This window comes from Ischnura elegans, chromosome 7 (assembly GCF_921293095.1).
Source record: "Ischnura elegans chromosome 7, ioIscEleg1.1, whole genome shotgun sequence".
Classification (NCBI taxonomy): Eukaryota; Metazoa; Arthropoda; class Insecta; order Odonata; family Coenagrionidae; genus Ischnura; species Ischnura elegans.
The window spans coordinates 37,564,743-37,578,641 of record NC_060252.1 but is presented as its reverse complement, the minus strand read 5'-3'; the positions used below and the strand labels follow the sequence as shown (position 1 = coordinate 37,578,641).

The following is a 13,899-nucleotide window of genomic DNA, read 5'->3' as shown; positions in this document are numbered from 1 at the left end:
CATGGGATATTATTTCAGTGTTGAATGACTTCAAACCTTGGCGAAAATTTTCACCCAAACTATTAGCAAAATGAGGCAATGCTAACGATCGGATACAAAATTCAGGCGTCGATGGATACCTAATCCTTTGGTAAAACAGGACAAAAGTAATTATATTTTTAAACCAGCATGAATATACTCCAGAGTGTTATTCGGATTCATTGTAACCTGTCAACGGTGAACGTATTTAAAAACTGCCTTATCAAATATTTCTGCGTTTTTTTAACTCCCTGTATAACTGTTTCTATTTATCGAATCAATCTCTGTTTCCTAATGAATGATGTTCATGTTCACGGTTCTGAAGATCCGCCATGATATTCGTGCTACTGGAAGGATACTAATTGAATACTTATTTAAAAAAAGGTACCACTCTTGGGCAGTAACGGATATTTTGAGCGGGGACCGAAAACTCAAGGGGGAGGGGGCGCAAAAGATATTTTGAGCGGCCCATACTTTTATCGTAATGAAATATAATCAAGTCGCATGAAAATTTGAAGAGTTTTATTTGAATTGATCATACGCATATACAATGCAATGCTATCTTATCGTATAATAAAGCTACAATTGTGGTTCTGCAATGTTCGGCAATGCGGGCAGCCCCGCGAAGGGGGGGGGGGGGGGCGCCCCCCGTATGCATCCGCCACTGCTTCTGGGGATAGATTACTTTGAGATTTTTATTAGGAAGAGGAGGTACATGTGAGGGTGGTAGATGTAGAATTGGAATGGGTAGTGATAGTTATAGGATGGGGCATAAAGTAAGGTTTCTGGTTGATACTGTAGCATATTAACTTGACTGCTGATGAAACCGCAGGGGAGATATGGGTGGCGGCAAAGTAGGGGTTCACCTAGCACGATCATTTGACCACGATGCATGGGCTAATAGGCTACTTCCTTGGAAAGTTAGGACAAAGTGGTTGATACATTAAATAAGTAAAGCGTTATGAAAAATACATGGATTAATTACAAATAAAATGAGTTCACAAAGTTCTCAATACCAAGGAAAGACATGGTTTTTGGAGGAGGCGACCGACAGATGCGGTTATTTACTCCATGAGGCAAGAGTGGAGAGAAAGTCAGGTTTAGCCTACTCTTAACGAATGGCTGCCAATCGTCCCATCTGATAAGGGAATACTGCACTTGAAGTGCCCCTCCACAAGGCACTCAGGTAGGGATCGGGCAGTCTCCAAAAATTCTCTACCACCGCAGGGGTTTGAACCCGGACCGATTGGGTAGATAGACAGCACTCTAGCGACCACACCAACCCGATCTCCACCAAGAAAAGAGAAGCTAAACATTTTTGAAGCAATTAAAGTGCTCGAGCAAGTGTGTGCAGCATTTTCGCGATTTGACAGTATTTTTGCAGGAATTAGTCGCTGTGTTAAAAGATATAACGGATGAGAATAGCACCGTTATAAGGGATCAGGAGCGTATTTAAGTGGAGGCCCCCACTCATTCCCCACGAAATGTGGAGAGTAGAGAAATATTTCATCATCTTAGATTAAAATAGTTTGATGAATCATTCGCGGGGATATAGCCGCGGCAATTTGTGCTGTGGAAGGCATTTCGGCTATTCTACCGGGTCAATTCTATACTTGCTGCCAACCTTGTCTGAGGAATCCCTTAAGGCTGAACCTTGGAAAGATAAACCCTGAAGATGGGAACCGAATCGGTTTCCGAAACACCGGCAGCCATATCGGCAGCCGTATAACTGACACGGTGGAAAACCCGAATAGCTTTCGACGACGCTTTGAGCCGGGAAGAATAGTGCGCTGTGATATTCCGTCATGTATAATATTATTCGTGTACAAATAAAATTTCATAGGGTTTCATGATTTTAAATGAGATATACTACCCTTACTACATCGATCCATGCCCCCTCTTCCACCGTAGACCCATTATCTTGAGTTATTACTTGAGTCTATTTGCCCGAGTTCTTGCGAGGGACAGAGAGAAGTAAGCCCGAAGGGCCTAACTAAAGTGTCTTAGAGGGCCCGATCGCCTCACGTCACAAAGGTTACGCTCTGCATCGGGTAAAAACCGATGATTAGAGTTGCCATTGGTAGTCCCCTCAGGGGGCGAATATTAGGGATAAGTACCAGATATCCGCCCCCTCCCCATAATGACGATCTATATACACCAATGTAAGTGGTATTTTGCTCACAGAGAAAACTGATCACCAAATTGGCCAAAGCACGAAGAAAAGTGTGGCTAGGAGCAAAAATGGAAGGGAGAAGGAGATGATCTAGGAAGAGATAGTCCGCTTGCATGCTGATTGATCACCCCATGCCAAGCTGCCTAGAGGTGGCTCGCAGGGTATTATGTAGACGTGGGAGAAGAGGGAGTAGACGGCGTAGCAGGAGGAGATAGTAGGGGGTGAGGGGATGCTGTGTTCCGTAATATGTCGAAGAGAAGAGGGAAGATGGAGAAAAGTCTCATTGGAGTGGATATAGAGAGGACGTAAGCTGTCGTGAAAAAAATATAATGGCATGAGACTAATATAATGCTTGAAAGAAAATGAATTCCCCGAAGCCTTACTCTTTACTGGGCGAAAAGGGGGAGGACAAGAAAAGGAGGGGTAGAGCGTTGGGAAGATAGTTAGGAAGTCAATCGGGTGAAATAAAGCAAATTTAAGATAAAAACACAAGAACACAATTTTGACAACGTTTCCATTAAATAATTAGTTTAAACTTGTTGTATTTAACCCCATTGACGTCCTCATCTTCTCTTACGCAATTCTTGGATTCTCTTCTGCTATCTACAGTGGTGGCTCCAGGTGTTTAATTTCTATAATAATCATTTTAATTTTTATATATTTTACGATTTTGACCAAAAAAATTTAAGAATGAATAGGTTCAGAATTCTAATAAAAGAAAATTATTCTCGAATAAACCTATGACGATTGAATTCGAAATAGATAAAAAGCTAACTGAACTGTTGTAGTTAGCATATGTTTTGGGAATTGAGGAAGGAGCACAAGAAAATTCGAAGATGGAAGAAGTAACGAGTTCTACAAACATCAATCACCAGAGGATAGGTTTAGAGAGAATTTGGGTTGGAATACTATAAAATAAAGCTCTATTGAAGTTGAAAATCGGATAAGGGAGCACAAATTACATGATTAAGGAAAGCAAGATTTGTCTAATTATACTAGAGGATGTCAAAATAGTAAAAAAAAACCTGAGTATATACTAAAATGAATATCTATATCAATGTTAGAGCTTGAGGCACCATTCATCATGGGAATGGTCCTTCCCTCAGTAACATAATGCTCCCCATAATTTCCTTTGTGTATTATATCTTCATAATGACGACTTATTTTCCATTAAGAACTATATTTGCATAAATTAGGGAATAAATAGGTAAAATAGGTCAAGGGAGGATATTAATAATAAATAATATTTAATTTATTATTACGTAATAAATAATAAATTAAATAATACGTTAATTTATTATTTTTTACGTAAATAATAAATTAACGTAAATTTATTATTTACGTAATAAATAATAAATTTAGGTTATTTTATTATTTATTACGTAAATAATAAATTAACGTAAATAAATAATACGTTAATTTATTATTTAAAATAATAAATTAACGTATTATTTTAAGCAAACGGCCACGGGAGGAAAAATAAGAGCATAGTTTAGCGACAAAGACAGGAAAACTCGATTCATTGATTAAAAGGTAAAAATACAGCACGACGAATATCAAATCAACAAGTCAGAGCAATTAAGCAATGATGAAAAACCACAAATAATAGCAACAGAAATGTTGATTTAAAATACGGAGACAAGGGATCGCACGCGACTACTGATCGATAGTTGTCACGAATAGGGTAGTTTCCTTCATCAAAGAAAACGAAAGGCATTGATTGCGATTCGTTACCCACCATTCCTGTATTAATAATATACAATTCATTTGATTTTAGAAATACCGGTTTAGACGAATGGCAATGGTCCATTTTTATCCTCATTCGAAAATTGCCAGATTGGCGCCCATGCGATGCCACTCCACGTGACGTCACAGGAACCTAATTTCTATACGAGTAGATAGGAGTTTTAAATCGTCTGAGGGTACCAATGCATGCATGAGGCACAGAGCTCAGGGAAACATGTCTTAATAATCACCTATTAAAACTGGCTAAGGTCGGAAAGTTTACTTCGTTTTATAATCCTTATTTAAGCCAAGCGCTACCAGCTAGCATGGTACTCTGCTACCTGCTAGCATCCTGCGTCGCATCAGCGCTCAAAGCCTCGCCCCAAGGTCATCTCACTTGCGGCAGCGGGAACCAGAACGACGTCACACGGAGTTTTCCCGGCATTCATACTTACCCGTCGCGTTTTCGCGCGCTTGAATATTTTCACTTTTCATTTAATCGCGAAAAATAGATATCGTCATTTAAAAATCTAAAAGCGTGAAATACGTACTCCAGGAGTAATAATCTTTCGATTTAGGCAATAAAAAAATAATAGGAAACCACCCTATTATTACCTTCTCTTTACAGAACAAATAAGATCCTTTCGGAAGATTTTCCGTTAAACTATACCCCTGACGGAAGAGCTGTTGCTACGATTGATACGTTTGTGATCTTTCCTTCATTGCAATAAAAGTTCGAATTACCCTTCATAACCCATACGGTCATCATTCACTGGGGCACAGTAACACTTATCCGAAACATAAGCAGTTGGAATCCATTATCTGTTGACATTTAAGGTGCACATAAATTCATCTACCCACTTAAATGATTGATGCCATGAGACATTTCGAAGAACCGACCGTCTTCTCATTCTTTATCCTCAACAGGTGAATAGATATGACGGAGTAGAACAGGAATCCATTTGAGAAGAAAAAAATTAGGAGTCTGGAAGCATGAAAGAAGAGGAAACCATTTCAGAGTTATAGCTAGTACGTGACGTGAAAGAGAAAGTCATCTAGCTGGTTGTGTGAGAGAACCTTAGTCGTTTCAAGTTCCCCTTTCGTCAAGGAAGACTATCTCACAAGACCATCGATTCAAAAACTTTAGTTATTTCATACCAAGTTCCATTAAAGTTATGCCCAACTGAACAGCTGAATTCTTCTGCGATATAAATGAATTTCTCAAGAATTAAGTTTGATAGGTATAGACGCAGGGAAAAAGATGAATTTACGGAAATAGCATTGGAAAATGGAGATGTATATGACTAAAGTTAGTAGAGCATGTAGAAATATTTTATTCTAAGTGAGACGGTTTAAAGATTTTGGCAGTTGGGTGGGAAATGTGATGGTTAAGTGTAAGTTCATAGAGTAGGTGATTCTTGGAAGTTATAAACGTTAATTGAGGGGGTTAGAAGCAAAAGGGTATAAGTGATTATTTTTCTAATCAGAGTTAGGTACAGATATTAATAAATGAAATTGGTGGGATACGAGTGAGTCTTTGTTCTGCGCTGACATCGAGTTTAAAATCAAATGGACTACTAAAAATCTAGTTCATCTCGTTTGTTCTCTTTACCTAATTTTTGTACCTTATTCATTTCAGAAAAATCACCTGTACCCCTTGGTTTCTAACCCCTTCAATTAATGAATTAGGTAATTCGTGGAGATCAAGGATCAGAAGAGATAGAGGGTTATTTACTTCGAGGGATGACTGAAGGGGAGTTTTCAGTAAAGCTTTTATAGAAAGAATATATGAAGAGTTTGAGGCAAATAATCGGGAGGGGATCGAGATATTCATTCATGAAATTTTCAGTAAGCCTGGAAGAGAGAGAGTTAATGAAGAGCTTCCGGGAACTACTCAGGGGAGGATCGAGATATTCATCCACGTGAAGATGATCGTGACCGTGAAAAATCGCATTGAAGGCCGAAACTATAAAGCAGCAAACCCTATTATTAGATGGCTATTTAAATATGTAAGTGGTGTCCATCATGCGAGACACTGATCGTAATCACAAGAGAGGAGAACTTAGATAGCGCATGAGAGCGTAGGAAAATTTTGAGACACATCTTCATTGATCTATGAAGTGACTCTTCCCGGAGCACTGAATGTTTCTCGGGCTTACATTGGGGTTAAAAATTCTACCGTCGCCAACGTTTCGAAGAGTGCTAGTTGCTCATGGAGGTCGCAGTTTTATTCAACACTGGAGTTTTTAACATGAGTGGAAGCTCGATAAAAATTAAATTCTCACTGCTTCATTAATGACGTCACGATTCATTCATTCCAGAACATGAGGTAAACATAATGCACCGCATTACCCAGATATAAGGGCACAGGACCAATTCCAAAATAATTTTATATAGGAAACTAATAGATAGGGCTATCCCAATTTGAAAAAAAACACTCCAATCTGTTTCGATCACTTTTTCTGCTTTACAGGGAAAATAACGGCATGGATTTCTGCTTCCACGCCACAGTAATAAAGAAAAATAATTGTCGTTGAACTTAGACTACTTAACGTCTAAGTCTTGATGATACTCTAATGTACCAGCATGAAATTAAATTAAAACTTTTTTACGACTAGGTTAGATTTTTCATTTTTTCATTGCATAAAATTCTCATGTCACCAATTATAACGCGCGATTTCACGTAAAATATTTCCTCTCTAATTAACCTTATTACCATTAGCCTACTAAAACTCCGAGATATCATAATCCTTCAATTATGCATGTTATCTTATCTTGTTAATGGTTAAATTTCATTGTTTTAAGTACTTACAGGAATTTCTCGTTACACGATTTATTTTATTTCCCGCAACAATATCAGGCCATGTGAAGTGTGTTACCAACAAGCAATCAGAAGAGTAGTCAAGGGGGGGACCATCGCCGCTTCAGCCTCCCTAATGTTGAGGGGACTACCCGCGATATACCTACACCGCGAATGTAAGCTTGCATTATCTCGCATAGCAAACTATCAGTTAATGTAATTAATCATATGGATTAATAAGGATTAAAAAGAGTCAAAGAACTCAACCACAGTTTAAGTAGCAACACTAACCAAACCATGTCTTATTAAAATGAAAAGCTAAATGAATGGAGAATCGCGAAAACAAATCTCCATTGCAGGACTATTTACCAGAAAAAAACTAGTTAAAATAATCTGTACGATTATGTTGAATTTTTCATTTTTTATGCATAAAATTATCATTTTACCAACTAAAATTCACCATTTAATTATGTCTTGAGATTCTCAGAGCTAACATAAGCGAGGTATGACCATGTATTATAATGCATCCAATACCATATAAAAGAATTATTTATGAATTTCCATATCTCAAAACGTCAATTTCCAGAGAATACTATGTGATCCTTACTAGAATAAGTTGGAATATACGACGCCAGTAAATACTTGCATGCTAGCAAAAACCTGGTATCACTTTTTTCCATTATATTCACGGCTTTATTCCAGATGAGCTGAGAGCTGAGAGAAGGAATTTCCTCTTCCAAAAAAAAATTTAAGCAAAGGATTCAGGGAAGGTTTTTTTTCTTGGGAATATGACCAGAGGATTTCAAAATGATACAGAGGAGACTTGGAGGAAACTGTCCTCATTTATTAATTCACACACACACAGAAACATTCGATCAACTTGAAAATTCATGTTCGCAGAACACATGAGACCCATCATCATCAGCTTATTCCCCGCGTCACACTTTTTTCGATTGCGATTTTGGCGATTTTCCTGATGAATTCACTTCCCAGCCCGACGACAGCGTAAAATCTTTTGAGAGGTCAGCCTCAACCGAAATGCTGTCCTCCGCCCCCGTGATGCTGGCCGCCACCGTGACCACCACCGCCGTGGAAGCCGCCTCCGGGCCTTCCTCCGTGACCACCGCCTCCATGGAAACCGCCTCCGTGACTACCGCCTCCATGACCACCGCCTCCATGACTACCACCCCCATGGATACCGCCTCCGTGACCACCGCCTCCGTGACCACCGCCTCCGTGACCACCGCCCCCGTGGCTACCGCCCCCATGAATACCGCCCCCGCCATGGCTACCGCCCCCATGGATACCGCCTCCATGACCACCGCCCCCTGGTTTCACTCCTCCGTGGCCTCCGCCTCCATGGATACCACCTCCGCCCCCATGGATACCGCCTCCACCATGGCTACCACCCCCGTGAATACCGCCTCCATGACCACCGCCCCCGAAGCCTCCGCCTCCACCGTGGTGCTGGCCACCGCCTCCTCCGAAACCTCCTCCCCCGCCGTGGTGCTGTCCGCCTCCGCCATGCTGTCCGCCTCCACCATGCTGTCCGCCTCCACCATGCTGACCGAAGTGCTGCGCGTCCGTCTCAAGGCCCACGAAGGCGATGACCACGAGGGCCACGATCAACAGGCCCTATGGAGGAACAAGGGATAGAACGTGCTTAGAATATTTTTTTCGTTAAAGCTTTCGCGGGTCATTATGGCTGTTGTAATACTTTGTAATCTTCCGCGTGAACGGCGGTGAAAAATACATGAAATGCAATTTTAAAACATTCCCCAGGACCGGGAATCGAACCACAGACCTTTGGCTTTCTGGGCCACTTTGAGAACGCTATCCATGTTCCTGATATCCCATGGCATTGCACCAAGGTTCATGATACAACCTAGATGTTTTTACCGTGGCAAATTCATGTATATTACAGTTGTTGATGATGTTTGTTTCGGATATGTCCCGCGGCCTTATTCGCGGATTAGCCAGGGGTTGAAAATTCGGCTAAACATCAGCGTTCGAAATTAGGATATGCGACCAGAACTTCAATAGGGAGTGTGGCTTAAAAATCAGCCACACATGGGATGGGATGAAGTTATATAAAAATAAAATGAAAACTCCATCACACCCTCCCCTTTTAACCTAATTCCAACCATGAACCCCTATAAATGCCCTCCACGGAAAAACTATCCTTTTTCCCTGACAAAAGTGACCAGCAACGGCCACAAAACGTTGGGGGCAGGGCAGATCCGAAGAAACACCATCAACATCATATAAAAATTTATGTCCGTAGCCTGGATCAAGGTTGAGGGATCTTAAAAACAAAAAGAATTAACTTATGCAGAAATGCAAGCTGCAAAATATGCTTTAGGATCGCATAACCACCGGCTTAGAGGCACCACTCTCCATAGAAGAAATATTCTAGGCATTATATGAAGCATTTTTAATTTTTATCGGCAAATTTATGCACACGGGGTTTCAGATTTTTCCGTAAAGGGTGTTTAACTAGCATACATTGCGTTTTGGTAACTGCTGGAGCAGTATACAAAAATAAATTCTCCTTCAATTATTTATAACTGGCAATCAATTAGGACGCTCAGTATTTATATTCACGAGATACTCAAAGTAAAATTTCATTTCGCATGCATGCCACGCTCAATTCAATTCTCACCATTCAATTCAATGTTCATGGCAATTCAAATTTTGATCAAACGGGATTCGTGGGGCATCGTTAACGGTAAGTAATAACATAATTCAAAGTCAATTAATAACGAATGAATGAGGATAGCCGGCCATTTACAAGTTATGTCCGTGGGAAACAGGTAGCTTCATAGGAAAAACTCTAGAAAACTCCATTAGCAGTTTAGCAGATATACATTTCGCAAGTCGTCGCAACCAACTAATGATTAAAACGATAATTAGAGATTTCCAAAGGCGAAAATTGCTTTCACTTGCATCTCAATAGGATAATTATACCAACATGTTTTTTAATGATACAAAGTGTCATTATTCCAGAGACTACGATAAAAATGCATTAAATATTTCTCTAGCGGGAAAGGGAATGAAGTGAAGAAGGAAGGATAATGAGAATAGAGCAATTAAGTCATGGCTAATTCATATTTCAATGCGAGCAACGCTAATCATTAAAATCGTTTAGTTTAACATTGATTCCATTTCCCAAGCACTAATGGGATAAGATTTTTCTTTTTTTTCTTACGATGGCATAAATCGAGCAAGAAAAGTTAATAATTAATGATTATTTCCTGAATCAGCTAGGTCCGCAAGGCATTAGGAAGCATATACTCTACGTTGTAATCAAAATTTTAAAAAAATTGCTATGCCACAATAAATCCGACGAAATACCAGCGTGGAGACAAAATTTCAAGAAGTTCTTCCGTGATTCATCCCTCTATTCAATAAAAGATGGGGAATTTTCTCATTGATAGGAGATACTAAAATTTAATTTGAAAACGTTTGCTAGAGTGAGTACCCTCCTCAGCCGTTTTGAAAATAAATAAAGTACCACAGGATCAAGCGATAATAAAATGTATCACCCTTAACGATAACGGTCCTAATTAAACAACAATGAGGAAAAAAGGAGTGCAGTTCTAATCATTTTCTCATCACATCAAATTACTATGACATATATTTAAAGGTACTGCGGATACTATGGTAAAGCATTGAAGTAAAGTAATTGTCTCTTTGATAAAAATTTACCGGCATATTAAAAAAAATTATTTCCGTCTCCATAGGATGAAATTCCATGACATCATACATATATGCATCAGTCATTGAAGAGTTGTCAATTCTACCCTTTAAGATTACAATGGTAACCTTCACTAAAGTTTCCTTCAACTTATGATATGATATGGTATGCCATGATAGACCTGGTGTTCTTGCTGAATTAAACATCCATGAAAAATCTCCCATATTATTTCCACAACTGCAAACAAATTGTTTTCCTACTTAGTTCTCCACCTCATATCGTCGAATATCAAAAGTAACTCATTTGACTACTTGGTATATATCAGCGCAAGCTTCACTGCATCATACACCTAAAAAAGTAATACTGATTCACACAAAGCAAGTTCTTCATCATTTGACAACGTTAGCAACAAAGATAGCAAACTAGAAAATCATCGGAGGTCTACACCACTGGCCACTGATTTCTAGCTAAATCATTAAGCTCAAAAGGCCATCATTAAAATCGACATCCTCCGTCGGAAATTGACGATCATTACAACCCAATTTTAGCGGACAAGGATAAAAACGCCGTATCAAGGTTATTTTAGTACTAAAATTACCGTGTCCTTTTTGGGCATGAGTCAAGCGATAAATCTTCCGTGAGGTGTGGACAACTCCTTCATAAAAGAACTGCGACGCAAAATGAGTTTCGTGGAAGTCACCAACGCAAGCACTCGAACAATGACAGTGAAAATTCGAAGAGGGCACTTCAACAGATGACTTACGGAGGCAAATAGCTTTCCGACTGAAGGGCTCATAAGGAGTGACTCGCATGAAAAATAAAGTCCTAAATTCACCGCTAAACTAAAATATCATTCCTTTCATGGAAAAAAAACCAGGACATTTCCTTGTCAGTCTGTCATCAAGTCTCCGCATCAAATAAAAAATACGAATAAAATAAGTTTATATAGTAGTATAGAAAACAATTTTCACTGCTCTTTGATGAATATAATTGTAATTTAGACATAATACTTTACGGAATTCAACATTAAAATTCCTAGCAAATTAATGACAATAAGAGCTTTTTTACTTTAAAACATATTAACGATCGAGCATAGATTTCGTAATCAGATAAATTGCAGAAGGCAGCAGTTTAGTATTTATTAGTCGGCTAAAAGTGATATTACTTCACTTATCTCAACTTAAATTTTAAAAAGCATATTGACATTAAACCCAATGAATGACTGTTAAAACTATGAAGCTGATTGATTTCACTGATTGTGCCTTTTATGTGATAATTATCTAAATCTAAAAGAACTGAGAATATTTCAAATTGAATTTAAAACAGACAATGGACTTCGACTACAAAGTTTATACTAGCGCAAAAACTCGCACATAAAAATGGTTAAATACAATAGGTGGCTTCAATGATATCCTGATTTTTAATCACTTTTTATTGCACCCCATAGTCAATGAAACGTTTTTGAAACATCCGTGTAATCAATAAAAGCACGATATTTCGGTGATGAAAACCTTAGCATGGAAAATTGTTGTCTCGATTAATCTGTTTTGTTAGAAAATAATTTATTCGTAATTTCAATTTCGGATTACTGTACCAAACCAGAATGAATTTCATTGAAAATGTAGTAAGCAAATTTTCGGAACCGAAACGTAATATGTTCTAGCACTCGTAGGATATAACTACGCAACTCAAATACAGTAGGATAAAAATCGTCAATCAAATTCTGTTAAGTATTTACGAGACGATCTATAGAAACCATATAAATTGGGTTTTCCATATAAAGTTTAGACTTACTTGGAATTTTCTGAAATGATAAGAAAACATTGAAAAACAGGACCCATCGATGCTTTCTTAAAATGAGTACGAATTAAATACGAGCAAGTAGAATTAAAAATGACGTTTCTACATTCGTCTTAAAACAGTAAAAACGTCTAAAAAAATGGTCCTGCGAGTTGAGATTCTGAATATATGACCTAAATTTTCGACCGTTTTAAGCAACACAGCTAATATTTGTCAAAACATATATATGCTACCACAGAAAATAGTAACAAATAATCTGGATTTCCTAATATCCATGGCAGAATAAACAAAATATACAAATAAAGAGCTCGAAAAAAAATTGAGAAAAAGTAATACAATTTAAATTCGATAAAGACTGGAAAAACGTTTTACTTGCCCTTTACAGACCAGATATCAAGCATAAAAATATTTGTTGGACACCACGAGTGTTAGGAGAGAATGCGTTAAAAATCTGACGGCTTAGCTCCTCTAATGTTCAAAACAAATCTTTTAATGTTCAAGCGCTTTCATTCCTCCCATAATCTTTCCCCAACGCAAGGAATACGATCACTTTCTCTTTCAATGAGGGCTAACTGAACTCCTTAATATCAGCAAAAAACCGCGTAAAATACGTCCCACATATGCTACCAAATAAATGTAGGCCACAAGCGCTCACGGGGAAATTAGGCATGCAAATTATTTGTACAAGCAGGAATGAAATGAGTAAAAATTGTAAGTTACTAAGACAGTGTAACTATTTCCCCGATAAATTTACCGTTTCAATTAAATCCTGCAGCAGAAAGTCAAGTTTCATGTAACTTGCGGGAGAAAACATCTTTGGAAACATCCCCTAATGTACTTGCAAAGTGAATTGTGACACAATTTACTCAAAATTAAACTCGCTCGTAAATCTTTAAAACTTCCTCAAGTGATCTGAAAATGCATCGACATCGGTGAACTGAGGCAAAATTCACTCGTAGCGAGTGATTTTTGCCATTCGCAGGCCGATGTAATATTATCTAAGAATATAAACTTGGTTCGTGTAACTCAATGTTGGGTCCGATCAAAATGATGGACACGGCACTCACCTTGAACCCAATCATTGTTGACTACTAGCCGAAGGAAACAAAATCTGAAGACTGCTTCCCAAAGGGACACCGCAGCGGATTTTATACGCGAGGAGGCAAAATGCAGGGGGAGGGGAAGACAAGGGAAGGCGGTTATCAACCTTGGAATCTGGGAGGGAGCTTGGGAATTCCACCCCCACTCCGAGAGAACAGTCCTACCAATACCGGTTATGCCCGAGACTGTTTACACCGTCAGGTCAGGGTTAAGGCCTTTCTGATGATGCTCACCCCCTCACCCACTGGCAAGTGCTTCAGGGTGGTAACTCCCATGGTCCCGGATAAATACAGTCTCATCCCATTCGTATGCGTCGTCGGTTGATAAAATAATGAAACATCTGTTCATGCCTAAGCTCACGAATCAGTCGTGCGGAGTCACCAAGAGTCTTTCTCTTGAATGAGCTTATGATGAGAATCAGAACCGTAGATCGATTTCTTCACAATTTAGCTAAATTTGCAAGGTCTAACCTCGATTTCACGAGATAGAGAAATTTACTGTAGTCAAATAATACAGAATTTCAAATCAATAATTAAAAAAGGACCTGAAAACTTGGAAAATACATCAAATTTTATTTTTAAACCG

General features: G+C 38.7%; 1 protein-coding gene across 1 annotated transcript; it reads right to left on the bottom strand.

The window, feature by feature from the left end:
* Positions 1-7,539: 7,539 nt before the first annotated feature.
* On the bottom strand, positions 7,540-13,384 carry LOC124162415 (acanthoscurrin-2-like). Its single transcript, XM_046538944.1, has 2 exons — positions 13,281-13,384; positions 7,540-8,351 (listed from the first exon to the last, which is right to left on the bottom strand). Exons 1-2 carry the CDS (start codon positions 13,293-13,295, stop codon positions 7,746-7,748), a joined length of 621 nt encoding a protein of 206 aa, XP_046394900.1. The 5' UTR covers positions 13,296-13,384; the 3' UTR covers positions 7,540-7,745.
* Between the last annotated feature and the right edge of the window lie 515 nt (positions 13,385-13,899).